The sequence below is a fragment of the Perca flavescens genome, chromosome 2, assembly GCF_004354835.1.
Source record: "Perca flavescens isolate YP-PL-M2 chromosome 2, PFLA_1.0, whole genome shotgun sequence".
NCBI lineage: Eukaryota > Metazoa > Chordata > Actinopteri > Perciformes > Percidae > Perca > Perca flavescens.
This window is the reverse complement of record NC_041332.1, coordinates 18,221,860-18,243,260: the sequence shown is the minus strand read 5'-3', so window position 1 is coordinate 18,243,260 and position 21,401 is coordinate 18,221,860. Positions and strand designations below refer to the sequence as shown.

The window sequence follows — 21,401 nt, the reverse complement described above, 5'->3', positions numbered from 1 at the left end:
TTTATAAGTCCTCAGTTGTATTTTTGCTATGGGAACAAACCAAGAGCAAAGATGTAGCAAACCAATCTTTTACACAGCGGTGAAGAAAATAAAGTGTTTGTGATTACACACTGAGATTAATCGCTTACACACTATTGTATATAATTTTCTTAAATGAAAGTGTGTTAGCGGGTTTTGGGTTTCAACTACCTAGACCACACAGAACCCTATAATAGGTGGTGATGATGACAACGCACTCTACTTTATTGGCATTGATTAATGAGCAACAACAAAACAGAGTACCTCGTCATCAGACAAACCGAATAAAGACAAGGCAAGTATACTGGCCTCTCTGTGCCGGCTGAGTCATGTAGCTAAATGATCGATCACGCTGTGAACATTCCAGACAAGAGACCGAGTGAGTAGTACTTTAGCGCTGCAGCTTTCTCTGAAGTGATTGCCTGTTTTACTTCAACAGGGGGGAAATAACAGGGCTATTCAAACTCAGTACAAGCTTTTATTTCTTGTTGTAAAAACCTTCTCTAATGTGCCCCGGCCTGTTTTGGCCTGTTTACAATCGAGCACGTTCATCATGGTGTCCTCAAACATTTCAATGAATCGCTCCTAAGAGGCCGAGATAATGTATGCACGTCCTTGATATCTTTAAAAGTTGATGACCACTACAGCTCATCGATGACGAAGGGAATTTAAAAGGACATCTCTTGTCTAAACGGACATTAAATCAGACTGATGTCATACTTTACTGCCTGTGTAACCCTGCATGTCAAGCTTTTATGTCTGTCCGTCTGTATCTCTCTCTCATTTGCAACTTCTGCAGATCCACCCCACTCACATCCCTCATTTTGTATGTGGCATGAAGAAGAGGAGTGGAGAGCATCTGCATTATTTACAGTAGCTCTTAACCTGACAGGCTCGTGCTCATTACAGCCCAGAGCTGTTTTTAGAAATGCTGCCTTTGCTTTCAAAACTTCAATAAAATGGTGAACTTTTATTAATGGAGCTGAGGCTGAATGGATGGAAGGTGATGCTGAAAGAACATGTTATGCAATTGCTTCTGGCTGTTAAAGCACACGTTGTAAGGGATACGGGTGGTAATGTAATAACTTCAACTCATATATGCTGCATTATATGCTGCATTAATAAATGAACACACAAATGGGCAGAGGCCTTTTTCTATTTAAAACAATGAATTACATAAGCTTTTCTAATACAGCTCTACCATGTTTGGACTGTACATATTTGAAAGTGTATACTGTTATACATTATGTGTGCTGATCTTCTCAACATTCACTATAATTTATTTATTGTGACTGACTGCCAGTAATGTGTTCACTCTTGAGACAGTTCACACTGTATTAAAGTACTAAGTCGCCCAAGTTGAATCACTAACACACAACCAGACTAGCTACCCCTGTATCAGTATTAGATAAAACATGGAGATTGTTCACTAATCTCAGAACTGTGGTACTGGCTGTGCTGCACAGAGCCTTACACTGTGTACAGGTCATCTTAGGGCTGATCTTGCCAACATTCAAAATGTCCTTAGGTGTGGCGTGAGTGCTGAAAATGTCCTTTTTGATTAATGCATTTGATAATCTTGCAACATGACAGCCCTCCACTACAGTGCACTTACTGAACTACGACTGAACTTTTTAGTGGTTGCTTGGTTTTGCTCTACTGCTGCTAAAGTTGTTTTAGGACATTTTAAGTGCAAGTTATATAATATATATTACTAATTAATAGTTTTGTATTAACAATGAATGACATGACTACTTGTATACTTGTAGTGATGAATGAACCCACAGGGAATTATCATTCAGTTCCCTTTTGGAGCTTTATATATATTTCAGCTCATTGTTTTGGTTTTTCCATACTGTTTTCAGTGGAAAAGTGCCAAAAACCTTCTGTGCGCTTTTTGCCGGGCACCTAACGACTAACAGACAAAGATAGCAATTGACTGCATGAACATAGTGGAACATTTAGCAGCTAAAGAGCCAGATATTTCCCTCAGGAGTTGGTGGAGACCAAAATCAGAGCTGAAAGAAGAGTGAATATTGGACATTTTTTCAGGACATTTATCAGGTGAGAAGAAACACGGCTCCGAATGAATGCTAATATTGATACGTATCTGCTGAAAGTGTAAATAGGCAACCGTTTGCTAACAAGTTGGAAATATCAGCTTTATGGAGTTCTAAATAATATGACACTTATTCACTTTCTTTCCAAAGAGTTAGATTAGAGGATTGATAACAGTCTCATGTCCAGGGCTGGACTGGCCATCTGGCATACCGGGCATTTTCCGGTGGGCGGCCTTGCCCCTTTGGGCGAATCGCCCGATATAAATAGGCCTTTTTTTAATGGCATTTTTTAATTTTTGGCGGGCCGGCCCATAAAGAATTCACAGCGGCCCACTGGTTACTTTTCTTTATTGACACTGGCCTGAACCAATCAAATCCAGGGACCCCCCCTTCCGCCTCCGGACAACATGGCAAATTCTGAATCCCACCATGGCCACGCCTCCCGGCCCTGACACACAAGTTGTAATTGTTATGCTGGAAGTTTAGCATCCACCGTTAAAATGGACAAACGACCACTAAAGTGCAAGGGAGGTGCAGAGAAATTACAGGAGAAAAAGATTAAGAATCTATACAGGCGGATTCCTCAAAAATTTCGGACATGTTTGGGGCTGTAGTAGCTGCTTCAACATTAGCATTACCTGAAGCCGAGGAGGAGGAGAGGTGGCTAGCTAAACAGAAGCAGAAACCGCATCATGAGAGGGAAGAAGCCGCGAGGAGGAGGCGACAGGGCCATGGTAGCGAGTGAGGAAAAGATGGAAGAGAGAGTAGATGACGATGTGGTAAGGAGTAGGCAAATTAACAGGGACTCTCAGGAAGGGAGGGAGGCTGTGTGTGTGTGTGTGTGTGTGTGTGTGTGTGTGTGTGTGTGTGTGTGTGTGTGTGTGTGTGTGTGTGTGTGTGTGTGTGTGTGTGTGTGTGTGTGTGTGTGTGTGTGTGTGTGTGTGTGTGTGTGTGTGTGTGTGTGTCCACATGATCAACAACAACAAGCAGTTTTTCTGTAACATTAAAGTTAGTGGCTGCCACCTAACTGTTTAAGCTTACATTGAAAATGCTAGCGGTTAGCCTGTTGGGTAGCTAAAAAGTCTGTGATCTATAAAATCAGTGTTGATACAAGCATCAGTGTTCTTTGAATGGCTTAATTAGCTTCTCTTGTATTGGTGCTCTTTTCCAGGGCATTATTATGGTAATTTTCTCAGCATTTACTACTTTTGAGAATTTAGCTTCAGGAGGCGCCGTCATACACCTGGATAGCTTTTGAGAAGGGTTATGGTTATTGTATTTAGCAGACACTTTTGTCCAAAGCAACAAAATATGAATCTTACAATAGTTAAAATTAAATTTAAAGTTGCTAAGCCAATATTAAGCAAAATAGCAATAACAATAATGACAATACAATATCAAATATCAATAATAAATATATATATAAAAATACCATAAATATACAAATCATAACTCTAAGAATTAATTAATTATTTAAGTGTAAAATCAACAGATAAATCTTGACACCGCTCTTGAAGGATCCAAAACTATCACATGAACGCTGAACACTAGGCAACTCATATCATAGAATGCACGCATATTTTAAGAGAACTGTCTGCAGGGAATGGAGTTAGTGTGGGCCGCCTGGGCCAAAAATGCCAGGGCCAATTTTTTGTCCCAGTCCAGCCCTGCTCATGTCTATGTGTTAAGTGAGGTTAGGTTAGAACTAAAGCTGATGGGCAATTAGCCTAGCTTAGCAAAAAGAGGAAACCGCTAGCCTAGGGTGACCAGATTTCCCGGAGCTAAAACCGGGACACTTTGCGCGTGATCGTAGTGCTTGTGCACGCACACACTTTTTAACATGAACATTGTGCCAGCCCAGGTCAGACATATACACAGACAGTAACTTCATTATTTTGATCTTAGGCTCCTCATCTAATAACTGGATTTTTTTTTTTAAATTAACAACATTGCAGCAACAGCCTTTTTCAGTTCATTTTGAGATTTATGTTGAGATTTTTTCTAAAAAAGATTTTTTGAAGTGTTATTTATTCCAAAAAAACTAAAATGATTTATTGAAAATTTTGAGCATTAAACACTTAATTTCCTGTATTCTGGTGAATTTGTATGCACCTATTTCTACCTTTTTCTGAATCAATGTATGCTGGAAATATCTTTATGTGAAGAGAAACATAGATTACAATCCAAACATAATGGAAAACATAGAAGTAAGGCTCTCAGGCATTATGTATTGCTTTCAACTATTTATTCTCCTTTGGATCGACTTTTCTAATTATATCTGAGTCAGCGCTCATGTAGCCTAGGCATCATTTACTCTTCCCTCCTGTTTGGCGTCTTTTGTTGTTAATGTATTAATAAACCCCTGGACTTTAATATTTCAGATGTGTTTGAGCAATGTCCAAAACGTTGTGCACATTCAAAATACAGTATATATGTGTTCTCTGTGATTTGAAGGAGTCATGATATTTTGAGAAAAATAACATTATAATGGGCTATTACAAGAATAAAGTCACTATATTTCAGAAAATAATCTATAGGCTACATGCACCATACTCTGCTGTGCATTACGTGATAGCTCTGCTGATAAGGTAGATCTCAGACCTTCTGACAGACACAGAGCCCCGTTTGCGTCTCTGAATGAGACAAAGAGTTTAGCTAGGGAAGTGGCAATACGCTGCTCTACATCGGAGGTGGAAACCCGAAACTACTGCAGAAATACACGGAGCTCAAATGCAACACATCTGCCGCAGCATGTCCACAGCTGAGCGCATCCATTATAACCTGAAGCTGCCCTGCATTTTACAGAGAGAGTGGACACAGTGAGACCCACAGGTCTGCTTCAGAGCTCCGTCGTGTGTTTGAGTCTGAACCGTAGACTGGAAACGTCACGTCACGGGAACTTCAAACTAAATCATTAGTATTGCACTCCTAAACTTTGTGTTGATGGCATCAATGTATTACACAGATTTGGCTATGATTCCTCCGAAAACTTCACCTTTCACAGCTTTCGTCACATAGAGACGGTTCCTAGGTGATAGCAACAAATACAGCATGGTCGGCCCCTGCACGTAGCTGCCCATTGTATTCGCCTCGGAAGAATAAACTGGACAAAGTTACATTCGGGGCTACACTCAAAACATTCGGGGCTAAAGCCCCGTCAAAATCGTCTCACGCCGCTCCTGGTGTAAACCGGGACATTTTAGCGTCCCGTTTTTGTTGGGACTCGGGACATTAATTTCAAAATCGTGACTGTCCCGGTCAAACTGGGACATCTGGTCACCCTACGCTAGCCTGGTTCTGTACAAAGTAAAAAAAAAAAAAATTATAGCACACTCACTAATTAAAATGTGATGTGAATGTACAAAATGTAACATGACAATTTGTGATTTTAGGGGGAGGGATACTGTACATGCTGTAACTATTTCTTGAGGAACAACAGTTTATTCATCCTGCGGTTACTGTGGTTAACTGTTGTTCACCAACAAATAGTTACACCATGTTATTTTTGCATTACTGTAAACAAGATATAACATGTTATCCTAATGGCTGAGGTTTTTAAGTGCTGGTAGGTGTATCTTTGAACTCGGCAAGAGCCGGGCTAGCTGTTTCCCCCCGCTTTCAGTTTTTATGCTAATCGCCTTTAAGTTCCCCACTTCGCAGTGGAAACATGAAAGTGGTATTAATGTCCTCATTAGGGTTGGGTACCGAAACTCGGTGCCAATAGGGAACCGGTGCCGACGTAAACGGTAGTAACGAGACCGAATAAGAACGAAAGTTTCGGTGCCTCATTTCGGTGCTCGACTTTACACTACACCTGACAGCATGTAACGTTAGCCTACCTTTAGCTAGCAAGTGGATTAATCACGGTTAAAATGCTGACAGCTAACGTTAAACAGTGTAAAGTGTGACTGTATTACACTGTGGAGGACTTCTACAGCGGGATGTAACAGTCTGCACTGCAGCGCAGCAGCTGCCGTTGTCGCAATTCATAGATATACAGTATGTTTATATGGTCGGAATTAAACAACACAGATTCACTTAAAACAGGTAGCCTTGTGGTGCATTCAGAGTAATTGTAAAATACCCTTTTCCCATCTGGGGTTCAACAGCAATTTACTGGTGAAATAAGTTATTGTTATTGTTATAGTTATTACATTATTATTAAATCTTTAATTTTGACCATGGCCTTAGCAATAAACAAGTCACTGACTGTTGTTTACTACACTTATTTTTTTTCTTCTTTTTTTTTTTTTAACTTTATTGAAAAGTACCGGTTCAGGCACCGTTTAGGCACCGGCACCATTTTAAAAGTATCGATTTAGCACCGGAATCGAAAAAAAACCAAATGATACCCAACCCTAGTCCTCATCTAACTTTCTAACAGAAAGCATATTTCCCAAAATAATGGATTATGGCTTTAGTGAATGATGATACACATTTGGGTATTTCAGAGGTCCCAACTCAGAGGGGTAGTTTATTTGGATTCAATTGAGGTCAGTCAAATCTAGGAGGTATGTTAAGGCTTTCTATTTGCGGACTTTTGTGCTCAAGCAACCTTCTTTAGGCCTGGTTTTGTGTGTGTGTGTGTGTGTGTGTGTGTGTGTGTGTGTGTGTGTGTGTGTGTGTGTGTGTGTGTGTGTGTGTGTGTGTGTGTGTGTGTGTGTGTGTGTGTGTGTGTGTGTGTGTGTGTGTGTGTGTGTGTGTGTGTGTGTGTGTGTGTGTGTGTGTGTGTGTCCTTTTTTTGAAACCTCAATCCTACACGTAATGCAGTTGTTTAGAAAGTGTTGGCCTTGGCACAGAGGACACAGAGGAAGTGTGTCATTCATTGTATTGCTGCCCTTTCAAAGTTTCACAGTGAAACTCGTCTACAGTACCACAGAGGACACAGAGCCAAGGTGCTACAGCTGGGTTTGTGACCCTTGATGACTAGATTGTGTGCATAATGTCTCAAGTTTGGTGGTGTATTGCTGAGGAATGTATGTCTAGTAGTGTTAGTGTGTGCATCCACTCTGAGATAATTATGGCATAGTAGTAGTCATATACTGTATTAGATAGATTTTGCCCCATTGCTTTGTTAATGCACTTGGACATTGTTTTTTTAGTTTTTTATTCAGCTAAATTCAACTGTAAATAAGCATTTTTTTTAGTACTTGTTTTTATTTGTTGATTCTATTGAATTTCATGAAGCATCAAATGTTGGCATGCAAGTGTTAGCCACAGATGCCCTAATTATGCAACTCTCCCATAATAGCATATGTTATATAGCTGCTTGGTTTTACATGCCTCCACTAGGACTGGTCTAATGACTTGCAGGACTTTACATAACATTACACAAATAGTTTCATTTATTTTTAGAAAGTATCCGTAAAATATGTGCATCCATCAAAGATTTGCACCAGCAGCTAGGTGCTGACACAATGTTGAGAGCTATCTTGGATGAACACCTTACATTTTCCCCTGACAGCATTTCACCGCTCAGCCAACAGCCGTGACAGGTAAAGGTTAGAGGAAAAGGAAATGTGGAATCCAGGGGAATAGGCGTGATTTAGCTCTCCTTCATTACCAGTGCCCTATACTCACTTCTGAGATTTCTTTTTAAATTGAAACATGTGGTGGAGAGGAGCACAGAGGGAAGAGAACACATATGGTGACTGAGCAGGAAACCCAGTGCAGCTACACTTGTTCACAGACTGTAACAGATAAAAGGATTATAAGCATCACCAGCCATCATCAAACCATCTTTTTTTGCCGTTTACCCCTCATTTTTCTCATCTTCTTACAGTAAAAAATGTCATGTGTGTCTTTTCTATGTCTTTGATTTAATGTTAGCCCCTCCTCCTCATTATAATTCCTCAGGTTACCCTCCTTTGATGCTCCTCAGTGTCTCAAGCTCAGTCAGCTCCTATTCTCTCTCTTTGAAAGTCTGGCCTTTCATGGAAGAAGCATTATTGCTGCAGAAGCTGACATGAGTTTACTTTGTTTTCTGACTTTATTTCAGCTAAGTCTGCATAAAATCAGGCAATGAATAAAGAATGTGTGTTAACTTAGGCCCAAGCAGACGGGAAATCCATGGTCATACTCATCCAAACATCTGCGCTTTACCTTGTTAAGGAGTACAGATTACCACTTTTCCGTCAGCCTTATGGGAAGAAATAAAGCAATAACCCCATTTAAAGTTAGTTGTTTAAAATTTCAAGCTAATATTGAACCCTTTATCTTATATTTGTGATTAAAAACGGCACCCTTTATGTTCTTAAATAGTGAAGGTATCTCAATGATTTGTATTGATCCTGATGCATTGCTTCAGATCATTTAGTATTTATCATTATTTGTTAGAAATACACTTTTGCTTTTACAGTGGGAAACAAAAACATGTAACAATTTGTGTCAGTGCATCGCATTAGCTTTTAAATCTTATTCCACACTGAGTTCACACACATACATACACATACAGCAGTGGCACTTTAATATTTTCTGATTATGAGTCCTTTATCATTAGCAGTGTTATAGTATTGTTATTCCTCTACCGGCCTCCTGTTACTGTCATCATTTTGCTTAATGACAAATTAGCGAGTATTGGTCTGATTAACAATGAGAAGACCCAGCTGGGATGTGTTTGATGATAATTAGACAGGGTGCTATTTTTTGTTTCAGTTGAAACTGCGTACAGAATTACTTCAGGCCCTATTCGGAACGTAAAAACATATCTTCTGTAAACGAATGGCTTGTTGCGCTCCATAAACCACGTGTGATTCTTGTATTTTAGTTGTTTCATTTCCTCCAAATTTCACGTGATTTGTATGTATCTGAATGCCACAAGTGCACAGTTTAGTTCAAATATAATATTGGTTTGCTATGGTGCAAATGTGTGTTCCAATGCCACTTCTATTTAGATGACTTCCCATAGTTTCATGATACCTCTTGAGATTTGTTGCAGGCTGTGGAAACTTAATACCTGTTACACTATGTATTAATGTTTCAAGGGTACGCTGTAAGTTTCTTAAAGTGGTTGCTGTCAGACAATAGTATGTAAACTTATCCTGTCTGTCTGCTTTATCTTCCAGTACCGGGTTGGGCAGCTGTACATGATCAGTAAACACAGCCACGAGCAGAGTGATCGAGGGGAAGGAGTGGAGGTCGTCCAGAACGAACCGTATGAAGACCCGGCACATGGCCAAGGACAATTCACAGAGAAACGAGTCTACCTCAACAGGTCAGTGGAATGGTTTATTGTGGAACATGTAATTCATTTATGTGTGTGAAGTACTCGTTTAACACGTTTGGTTAAGTCTGTAGCCAGTTCATGAAATATGATGTCTTTCTTGGTCCACAAAATAAAATAAAAGGAGGTGGACAGAAAAACAAAAGCCACCATGGCTGAACAGTTAAAGAAAAGAGCATAACCTGCAGAAACTCAAATTTTGTTAATAGTTAATTTAAGATTAAAGGCATCATGAAACCACAGAGTATGTCTGAGGAATGCAGAAGTGAAACACTACAACAATGAGGTTTACAATTGGTATTTTTAAATTATTTAATTGGCTTTCCTGTTAGGCTCATGGTCCTAAAGTGTTGCTCGCCACCTAGGACTAGATCTCTTGTTTCTGAACTTTCTCACTCAATGAACAAATCAGCTCAAAAGCAATAATTTCCTCAAGCTGGAAATACCTGCAGTACAAAGTAAAGTGTATATATCAACTGGCCAAGATAACATTGAGCCCTTTGATAAGGCTGGTAAGCTTTGCAAACACACTTTTTTACTTATCCATCAGTTATATATCACCCCATACCCGCAAATCACACACACACACACACACACACACACACACACACACACACACACACACAGAGTTTAGTTAGGCAAACATGAATCCAAGAGATATGACGGAATAGGATGGAGAATGTGTGAAGAAAAAAAAGAAGAAAAGAAAATGACCGCAAGGGAAAAAGATAAAAAAAATAAAAATAAATAAGGACAAGAGAGGGAGAATAGAGAGGGGGCAGAGATGCTGTAGGTCATTTGTTTTAGCACCAACACCTGTGTCAGCGTTCACGATGCCAGGGAACTAATTATGCTGAGTCAGCACAGCTCTGCTCTTCAGGGGAGGGGAGATGAAGAATGCAGAGGGAGCAATCAGAGATAAGTTGGGCTTCCATTCAGGCATGCAATTTACAATGTATTTAATAAAAGAATTAAGAATAAAAATGGAACACTTTATTATCAAGTTCCACAAAAGTTGCTCCAGGCTTTTTTTGTACAGTAAATAAGTCATGGTTTGCATAGCAAAGGAACAGAAGTTGCTAGACATGCTAAAGCCATTGCACCCTCTATGTTTAAGGCTGCATTCACACCAAATCAGCTGTAGCAGCGAAAAAAACAGTCCTCCCATTCATTTGAATATGGGTAGTGCGTTTAGGCTGCAGCGATGGGGACCGCAGGGAATGCGGAAAAAAACCCACAGCAGCCCTGCGGCAGAAGTTGAAACAGAATCAATATATAATATTGTGTAATAATATAAACGCAACCCAACGTCATACTGCGGTGGCCAATCGCATAACCAGCAATCAGACAAAACACAATGGAGTATGACGTTAGGTTTTATTAGGGTGCGATTTGTGAAGAAAGCAGAGGGGGATGTTTTTTGATTTTGCACAACAAAACAAAATATGCAAGAAATAAATTCCCCTTCCAATACCATGGATATAGTGGCACTCTGCCGGCCATGTCGAAACACTTATGCACTTCAATATCAAATAGAATGAAGAAATTAAATGAAGTAGCACAATGTGGTGTCAACATGAAACACAGGGCCTTTTAAGCCGGAGAACGGAGTTCACTATGCGGAGAAAAACAAAATACTTTCACCCAGGAAACGCTTACAAGTCGTTTTGGTGCCTAAACTTAACTGTCATCGCCGCATGACGTTCACTTTTTCTGGCTTAACTCACCTACCATGGCCCCTGAAAGGACGCGCAACCCTGCGCTAAGCACTGCAACACCTGATTTTGTGTTTCTGTTGTGTTTTTAAGTGCTTCCGGCCAGTTCTTTTATTTCACAGTGACATTTCTTTGTTTTGTTTTTTTTTCTTTATGCAATTTCAACAGCTTACTTTACCCATTGAGGGAATTTCAACAGAGATATTAAAAGGAAGAATCCAAACTCTCAGCATGCATGTCCATTTACATCTTCAGCTTGGATGGAAAAACCTTTCCAGAGTAGCTGACATTTTGTTAAAGTAAAATTTTGTTCCAAATTTGTTGGATTTGTTCTAGAGAAGTTTTTTACATTCTGTCAGGGAAGCAAACTAAACACAAAGCTGATGAGTCCCATACAACAACAAAAATACTCACTCCTGAATGAAAAAAGAAAGAAAAACACAAAAAACCTCTGCAGTGTAAGATCAGAAAATAACTAAACCATGAGATGAATTCCAGTGAATTAAATAATAATGAACTAATATCTGTGACATTACATTAACTTATGTAAAATGTAAGAAGATAATGTACGTTTTATTAAATTAATGTGATTTTCCATAACTAACCACTGTTCTGCCCCATTCAACTGCCCATCCATCTGGCTCTGCCAAAAAACTATTAGCACTGATTCACCAGCAGAGAAGTCAATCTGGACTCGTTCTGTCACACTGCAACCATCCCATTAGCCCTCACAATCTGCTTGCGCTGTACTTCACTATTTTGTCTTATCCCATTCGATCTGCACATCGATTCCACGCTTGTTCTGTCAATTACTTTCATTAAGAGCGGAGAGCAGATAGTTGATTTTATGATTAAATAAAGTGTTGCCTTTCCGTGGATGTGTTCAACTGAATTAGGGTGTATTTTATGTTTTTTCTTCTGAATACAAACGTCTGCTTTAGCCTGAAAACTCAGAGCAGCTACCCACCACGCCTACATGCTTGGCAAAGTAGGCCCCCGTCACAGCAGCCATTGGCAAAGATCTTTAAAAGAACAAGGAGGGAATGGGAGAAATCAACAGATGGAGGTGTGGGAGGACTGTCAGTCAGAGAGAGAGAGAGAGAAAGAGATTGCCAACATTCACACAATGTGATCGTCGATGGCTGTTTTTATTCACAGCCGTCACGATTCAGTTGGCGCCATTTTTGTTCTCCTTAAGAACTTGTTTTCCATGTCAATCAAAGGAAGCGGAGATGAAGGCAGGCTGCACGAAAGCCTGCTCATAAATAAGTTCTCAATGCAGCCTCAATTGCAGTCTTACCAGAGATCAGAGAATGTCAAGCATTACACACAAAGTGCACATATTGGCAGCATACTGTAATTCTGTGAACACATGGTCGATGATACAGAAAGGTTCAGGGTGCCAAAAGGGGCTCGAGAACTAATAGAAGAGGGAGAAAGGTTAGTTCGACATTTTGGGAATATTTGCTTTCATGCTGAGAGTTTAAGAAGATTGATACCACTCTCTGTATGCTCTGTATGATAAATGTGAAGCTTCAGCTAGTTTAGCATAAAGACTAAAAACAAGGGGAAACAGCTAGCCTGGTTCTTTCCAAAGATAACTAAATGTACCTACCAGCACCTCTAGGGCTCACTAACCAACACATTATGTCTTGTTAGCCTGAAGTCTTATCCAGTAGACTCCAGGCAGTTACTGTGCCGAGCCAAGAAAACGTCCAGCACAACACTGCCCTATCATTAGTTGAAAATCTTTAGGTACCATTGAGATAACCTGGTGTGCAGAGAAACATGTGTTTGGTCTCCCGTAGCATCTCCCCTGAATTAAAGCTTTTGGAAGGATTCTTTTCACAGCATCCCTCAGTTTCAATGTACACAGATTCTCCTTTCACAAGTGGAACAAGTTTTTTTTTTAATGATTGATGCGATAATGAAAGCAATCTCCCCATCCCCCATCCCGGCTTCACTGCTACATGCTCACAGTCTCTCTCCTCTCTGTCTGTCTTAATGTCTCTCTGCAGTAAATTACCCACCTGGGCTCGAGCAGTGGTTCCGAAAATCTTCTACGTGACAGAGAAAGCATGGAACTACTACCCTTACACCATAACAGGTGAGCATACAGAGTAAATGTGTTTGTTGGACTGCCAGCTAATCAATCTTTAGTAGCTTTTTTATGACACTTTTTTTTATACCACATACCTTACACATTCAAAACTCACATCATATCAAATCCAGTAAGCTGCAGTAACAATAGGAGAGCCCTACTGCTTAAGATGTATTTATTTTGATTAGGACAATGCACATTAATCAACATTTCTGTAAATGCGCCAGTGTTGCCAGTCAGCTAATTTTCAACTGTAGTCCTAGTTGCATGCATGTCTTTATGGTGGGAAGAAACCGGAGCACCCGGAGGAAACCCACACAAGCACGGAGAGAACATGCAAACTCCACACAGGAAGGCCTGGGACGACCTGGGTTCAAACCCAGAACCTTCTTGCTGTGAGGCAGAAGTGCTAACCACTGAGCCACCGTGCTGCTTCTCTACTTCTCTATAATACTTGTCATGTTTTGAAATAGAGGCTACAATAGCTCAGGCTAGAATAGTTTTGTATTGTAGTCACATGAAGCTTCTTTAAAAGGTCAGCTTCTCAACAGTTTACTCAGCACTCACCATTTGGTACTGACTGGATGTTTTTAGGGAGTTGGAGTTGTGTGTGAAAATAAAAGAGTAAATTCTAGCACTCAAACAAGTCAAAGATTGCTAATCTCCACTGCATTTTTTAATACATTTTTAAAAGGAAGGAAAAAGCTTTTCTACCAAAGTCCCTGTGCAACTTCAGACATGTGCTGTATAATTCAGGTTGTTCCGACGCTCACTTTTCAGCTACTTCATACGTAATTTCTGAAGGATGTGAGGGTTTTATCGGAAGGATCCTGAGCCGCATGCAGCGACATTGGAAATAAGCGGTTTTATAGCATTCTATGCAAAACGTAAATTAAATCTCTGAAGACAAAAGGAGGATTTTGCAACATTGATCAATAAAGTGTAACCTTCAACTCTAAAAGGTGATAGTATTGACATGGGACAGTGTCTCTAGACAGAAATTGCTTAATGCTGACACACACTGATCCCACTGTCAGTTGCACCATCGCAGCTTTCTGCTACACTGTGTCAGTTTGCCAGAACGACATGGTATGAGAAAGCACAAACATGTTATTGACATGCAAAACATGTTAAAGCTGGCGTGCATATAAGTTTCCAGTTTTGCCGTGAAGCAAATGCTTTTGATCCACGCTGATGTTCAACGAGCGCAGAAGTGGAATAAGCCTTGCTTCCTAAATCGCCGACATTACAAGCAACCAGTAGTCAGGAGTGCAATGATCAGAGCCGCGGTGCCCATTTCTGTGATGCTTTAATGATCCTGATCTAAGGGGAAAAGTGTTACAAGCTGAGGAGTATAGATAAAAGGGAATTTCTTTTTGATAAGAGCAAATTAAAGTAAGTAGAGGATAAAGTGACTAAGGCAGGGATGATGTGAGATATCAGATACTGTATTTGACAGCCACTATGCACTTTCTGTATGTCTCACACATTTTTGTACATTGTGGCTATTTCCTTTCATGCTGTGGAAAATTGGAAGAATCTGCATAACTAACTGTGTTTCTCCTGTGTTCTGTTTCTGCTTGTGTCACCCCACGCCACGGTCTGTAGAATATACAGTAAGTATCCTCTATGTAACACTGTATGTCTTTGAGTGCATTATGGTGCACCAGTGGCCACATTGAGTGTGGACAGTGCTGATCATCACTGGTGTCTCCAAAATGAAGAAAAACAAGAATCTTGACCCCTCACAATTATTAATGCACATAAATCACAGGCCACTAGGACATTATTTTTTTGTTCCATTTGTCAACCATTTTCAGGGCACTATATTTACTAAAAATCAGACATTCAAATAAAATGTAAGGATTAAAACTAGTGCTAAATCTGGTTGGATATGGTGGCAAGGAAAAATATTTTATGAGTGTTTAATTGGAATGAATAGATTTATTTATGCCCACTTAATCGCAACATTGACAGTTATCACCTTTTTAAAGTTGTTATGGCGAACGTGCTAGTAAACCATTAACTATTTACACATCCAGAATAAACAGAGCAATATTGACATTCATTTGGATTTTTTTTTCTGCCGACCCGCTAAATGTTACCAAAACGTTCCTAAAAAGTTACATATTCATATTACTTTATCGCTCTGTTTTGGTCTCCTAACAACTCTTGTGAAAAATATCTTGTACTTGAGCTGCTAAATTCTCCACTATGTTCTATATGGTAACAGTGCTGTCATTCTGTGTGTTTTTCACTGCAAGTGCACCCTTTGACATTCACACACACACACACACACACACACACACACACACACACACACACACACACACACACACACACACACACACACACACACACACACACACACACACACACACACACACACACACACACACACACACACACACACACACACACAGAACTGCCTAAGTGTCCTGTGATTAACCACAGCTTAGCTATAGGGCTTCTGTTGTGCACAGGGAGAAATATGTCAACAGATGAGTCACGCCACTTTAGGGTGCGGGGGCAAGAGGGGAAAGACAACAATGTTGCAGCGACAGAATGCTTGATATTGCCTCAGTATATGTGTGGGGGCGTTTTGTGTTTACGTATGAGTTGGTTTAGCCATGCCAAAATTTGTTTTTAGGCAAAAGACTCAAAAGTCAGATTGTCTTGGCTTTTGTCAATGTTGACAAAGAGATAGAAATTGACATACTATATAATCACAGACTGGACTTTTGTTTTGCACTACACAATGAGAAGGAACATGAGAGAGAGAAAGAGAGACCGAAATCTAACAGCAGCTTTGACAGTCTGTGTTAATAAAGTACAGTAAAGTACTTAGCTACCATTGAAAGAAGTTACAACAAAGTGTATTACTAAGTGGCCTCTTTTTGACAGCTATTTGTCATACAGTAAACTAGAGTTCAGACATACACCCAAAACAAGTAACTGTAATGTGTATTATCACCAGAAGTAAGGACTATTAACTTTCTACAGGATAAACTGTTCACCACTTCTATATTTACTCTTTAAATTCTTTAAATGCTAAAAGGCAATGGAACAACAATGACAACTTTGATGTGCAGGGCTACTTTTGAGCACCGTTGCTTTTAATTTATTTATGTTATTACAAGCGGTGTCACATCTTTGTCTTTCTTTATCCACAGTGCTCATTCCTGCCCAAGTTCTCCATCCACATAGAGACAAAATACGAGGACAACAAAGGATGCAATGACAATGTGAGTATACTGTGTGTGTGTGTGTGTGTGTGTGTGTGTGTGTGTGTGTGTGTGTGTGTGTGTGTGTGTGTGTGTGTGTGTGTGTAATAAGAGCTTTTCGTAGTGGTTTGAGAGGATGTGTATGTGTGATAAGAGCTTTGAGTGTAGTGGTTTGGGGGATTTCGGCACATTTCTCAATAGGGCTGGGCGATATGGAGAAAATCAAATATCACGATATTTTTTACCAAATACCTTGATATCGTTACCGCAACGATATTGTAGTGTTGACTATTGTTGCTTTCACGAAATATTTACACAATGAGATCTTTGATAAATAATCATCAGTAATGTGGATATAATGACAAAGTGAGTAAAGGCAAATAATAGAACAGTTACAACAGTCTGGTAAGTTCAGAAAATGACATCACTTTACTGTTATGCAACCTTTAAAACCAGGAAAAGACAACACTTTCGATATAATATTGATATATTGCCCAGCTCTATTTCTCAATGGTGAACTCTGACAAGGAGTCTGGTATGAGTACTCTGTACGTACAATTGCATGTCTGTCCGTCCAGGAGGAGGGATGGATTGACAAACAGATACTGATATGCCTGCACTAAGCTTATATCGGCCCGTAGACCCAGTCAATAAATCCGTCCTGTTCTCCTATAAAAATCTCTCAGCTTAATATACATCTGCTGCTTGTCTACGGTCCCCTCTTATACAGAAATCTGTACAGCAAAATAGGCCAATTTAAAACCCAAAATATCTCATAGCATATTGTAGAAAACAAGACCTCTGCAAAGGCTACATGACTAAAACCATCCGGGCAGATTTGGCATCACACAGCACCTCATTTGCAATCCTGTTGTATCATAATGCCAAATATACTATGCGCCTTGAGAGTCTGCCAAAAACTGCTTCACTTGTTGGATAGCTAATTTCATTTAGGCTGTTAGCCTCCTCACTTTCTTTCTCTCTATATTTTACTCCACTCTCCAGTTTATAGGAGCATTAGTCATCAAATGAAAGGGTGCCACTACCTGGACAGTGAGGAAGAAGAATGGTAGGGCAGTGTGCAAAGGACAAACTGCTTGAAATATATCATGGTGGGCGGCCAGCAAGTTAATGATACTGTGTGCTTATAGTTTGCTTCAAATGCCAGTGATTTTGTTGTTGTATAAAGGGAGGATACACTCATAAAGTGCAGAGGAAGACAGAAATGAACAGACTGTCAGTGTGCATTAAACATAGTGATGTTTTAGATTGATGCTTGTTTGGTTTGACACGACAAGGCCACATATCAAAGGCTCTTTTATTAAATCTAACAGAAATTGCCTACAGCAAATGCACCAAATGAATAAAAACTGAGACAAATCACAGTTCAGTTGCATAAACATGTATAAGAGTGGTGCATACATTTCATTGTCTACACACTAATAATGCAATGATACAGATGCACTACTTTGTCAAACATCTTTAGGGCAAACAAACAAGAAGCTTTGCATGTTTTATGACATTGTATAAGTAGTTCATAAGTATGGGAGGTGTATTTGCTATATAGGATGCTGTGAAAGAATATGAATGCAGTGTGTTTTTATATAACATTCTCTCTGTACAAGTGTAATGTTTTCCCATGTATGGATTCTGATGGCATAACATCGGTCTGTCCACTCAGGGTGTCTTGAGTCCTTGCTGAACAGCATATGTTGCAATGAATCAGACATTTAATTAGTTTTAATAAATTAGAACATCCTCAACTTGATGCATTCCTCCTGTTGAGCAGAAAATGCATCCATACCTTATTAAATCATTTCCAAATTTGCAATGCCCTAACGTTTGTATGAACTGATATTTCTAAAAATAATATCAACCTCATTGTATTCAGTTAATGATTATCTCTTATGCATGCCATGGATGAGATTGGTCTATTCTTTTTAGTGTCTTTTTTTCATTTTGAGACTGATGAATTGCAGTACAATCAATTGTTTTTATTGAGACTGTGATTACTATTAGCCTTCAGGGAGCCTATCTGCTGAGCATTTTAGGACAAATGCCCAGCTGTGTGTGCTGCAATGGCCATCTACTGTCTGCCTGTGTTTTGACTTTGTTGTGTATTCACACTGGAAAGCTGTTATAATGAAGTGTACCAACAATTGTTGGCATACAGACTTGTGTAGCTAAGGACATTTATATATTTTAGGATTACGATGAACAAGATTGATACTATAGCAGTGTTTCTGTCATGTTGGGAGAAGTAGGAACAAAGCTATGGTTAGTGTGGAGGGAAATGTAGTAGTGTCTTTTTTTGGGTCATGTCATGGCCTTAAGGGATGCTACATTTACAGGTCATAACAAGGTTACATTTACTGGGGAACACTGTTATCATTCATGGGATGCCAATTTGTTGTCCTCTCTTTTTTCTCCTTATCTCTGATAAGGGGCTGAGAGAGAGAGATAGAGAGAGAGAGAGAGAGAGAAAGTTGCAAGTAAAAATTTTGTTGAGAAGCAAAGCTCAAAACAACATGGCAAGGCGAAGCACTGCTACTTCTGCTACATGGGCGGAGTGATTTGCCCGCAGTACCTGAGAAGCCCCGTGGTGAGGAGCAGAGAGTAACAACGGTGCTTTTCAGGTATTGCGCTAATCACTCCGCCCAAGTAGCAGTGCTTCGCCTTCTGTGGAGAATAGTTCCCAGTATGTATACGGTTAGAAGACGGCTGTGTCTCATGTGACCTTGTTATTTGTACATGCTGTGAGTATACAAATCACAACGTGTAAATAGGAACATGTTGCCGTTATTTTGTCACTTATTGGGAGCAGTAGGCTAGATGGAGCCGGTTACCTCCAGGATCTGTGCTAAGCTAGGCTAGCGGTGGGTGTGTCAGACAGAGTTACGACACACGGAGATGAGAAGGGTGTGTATGGACTTATCTAACTCTGGGGGATACGGTGAATAAGCTAAAGTCTCAATAAGTCGGCGTGTTCCTTTAATAAAATCTTCAGACTATGTATCTATAGTAATAACACATTTAGACTTTATTCAGCCTACAATGTGTAAAAGTAGAGAGGAACATTTTCCTCAAATGTTTCTCTTAAACAAAAGATATAATGTGGAAGGATATTGGGTATCTCTATCCTTTTTTATATCTGTTTTTTTTTTTACATTCATTTTAATCTTCTAGCAGCCTGCCTTTACAATAGTTAAATTAAAGGTAAATGCCTTACATGAAACCTGTGACCTCTAACCTTACTTTAAACACACACATTGACTACATGACTATGGATAGATTAATGACTTGATAAATATACATGTAAAAGTAAATACATTCATACTTGATTTTATTTTAGTAAAAAGGTCTATATAATAAACAGCACAAGAACTAATGGTTAATAACAATACAGTAAGAATAAGAAAGACTTAGAAGGAATAAGAAGGTTGCACACTTAACAAATTATACAGTAATTGCAATCAGCACTGTGTCATTTGGCACAGAAACAAATATAAGACATGGGCACAGAGCCCCCCCTAATGGTTATGTAAGCAAATACATGTGTTTCTAGAGTTTGGCTGAGCGACAAAGGGACAGAGAGTGACAAGATGCACAGTCAAGCGTTAGTAACAGTATGAATAATTTCCAACTTTTGAGTCAAGCAGAATGGCAGGTTTGCCAGCCACATATGTGATGATGTAACCTGGAAAAGACACATTTCTAAAGTGTATTTTTATTTGCCAGAAGGCTACTCTGGCAAGCAGAGGCTGCAGTGAGCGCTGGAAAACCGATCTGTTCTGCTTTCAGATCTTTGATACCGAGTTGAAGGAGCAGGAGAGGGAGGTGTGTTTCGTCGACATCGCCTACGATGAGATCCCTGAGCGCTACTACAAAGAGTCTGAGGTGAGCTTGTGGAGGTGTGAGTGTGCAGATGCTCATGGCTGTTGGGAATTAACGCTCCTGGAGAACTTTAAGTGTAGTGTTGAATCTGGAAATGCTTTAGTAAAACTGTGATTTAGATGAAACTGTGTGATCTTAGTTTCTGTCATGTTTTTATCTTACTCAAATGGTTTTCTCTGTTTCTAAATTGTTTTTATATCCGATCATTTCGAGTAAGAAAGTTTTTCTATCTCTATGAGGATCTTCAGAAGGAAGATAATAGTATGCTTGGTATTATTATTTCGGTCTGTTAAATTTGATATTGAGGCCCAAACACTCGCAGCTGAATTCTGCTGCTTTATACTGTATGCCTCTGCCAGCTCACACAGCATTCATCTGGAGTCTAAAAGCCTGTGAAGTGTGAGAGCTGGTAATGATCTTCAGATAACAGATAGCCTCAGCTCTTATGTGTATTTAATTCTGGCATTCAGTCATGCATGCACTTTTAGGCTTTTACATCTCTCCACTGTGGTGCAGAAACAACAATGCTTGACGGTTTGGGTTAATAAACGTGCATGTGTGTTCATTTCCCCCGCCCCATCCCATCGCAGGACTTGAGATATTTCAAGTCAGAAAAGACGTCGCGGGGGATTCTTCAGGAGGGCTGGAGGGACACCCAGGATCCCATCATGTGCTCATACAAACTTGTCACTGTCAAGTTTGAGGTGTGGGGTCTGCAGACACGTGTGGAGCAGTTTGTGCACAAGGTGAGAGGTCGCCTGTGAGATGAATATAAGATCTTTCTTTTTTTTTCTTCATACATTTAGTTAACCTTGTTGAAGAAATAGATCTTTACATCTATACTTCTTTACTTGGCTAAGTTCATTTATTTTGGTCCAGTCCCCCAAACCATTTGCTCATTGTTATATATATATAAAAAAAAAAAAAAACTATTCTATATGATGTTGTCCTGAGGCAGCTGGTTAAAGTACTTTTTCCACTGAGCTGAATTATAATTTAAAATCCTAAAGACGCTAAGTACATTCGTCTTCTAAACCCTGAATCTTGAATATTTTGCTTTTAAACATAACATTGATTAAAGGTCCCATATTATGCTCATTTTCAGGTTCATAATTATATCTTTAATTTCTACTAATATGTTTACTTGCTTTAATGTTCAAAAAACAT

General features: G+C 39.5%; 1 protein-coding gene across 3 annotated transcripts in view; it reads left to right on the top strand.

Annotated features, from left to right (window-relative positions):
- Positions 1 to 21,401, top strand: part of LOC114567969 (cytoplasmic phosphatidylinositol transfer protein 1) — an 88,355-nt gene that overhangs the window by 61,142 nt on the left and 5,812 nt on the right. The window contains exons 1-7 of one of the 3 annotated variants that reach the window (XM_028597281.1): positions 2,707 to 2,857; positions 9,143 to 9,291; positions 13,034 to 13,122; positions 14,725 to 14,732; positions 16,290 to 16,361; positions 20,142 to 20,237; positions 20,825 to 20,980. In XM_028597281.1, coding sequence (XP_028453082.1) covers positions 2,771 to 2,857; positions 9,143 to 9,291; positions 13,034 to 13,122; positions 14,725 to 14,732; positions 16,290 to 16,361; positions 20,142 to 20,237; positions 20,825 to 20,980 — 657 coding nt within the window. In that variant the 5' untranslated portion in view covers positions 2,707 to 2,770. Of the gene's footprint in view, positions 1 to 2,706; positions 2,858 to 9,142; positions 9,292 to 13,033; positions 13,123 to 14,724; positions 14,733 to 16,289; positions 16,362 to 20,141; positions 20,238 to 20,824; positions 20,981 to 21,401 lie in introns of those variants that run through there. The other 2 variants (XM_028597295.1, XM_028597290.1) reach the window with 2 other exon arrangements.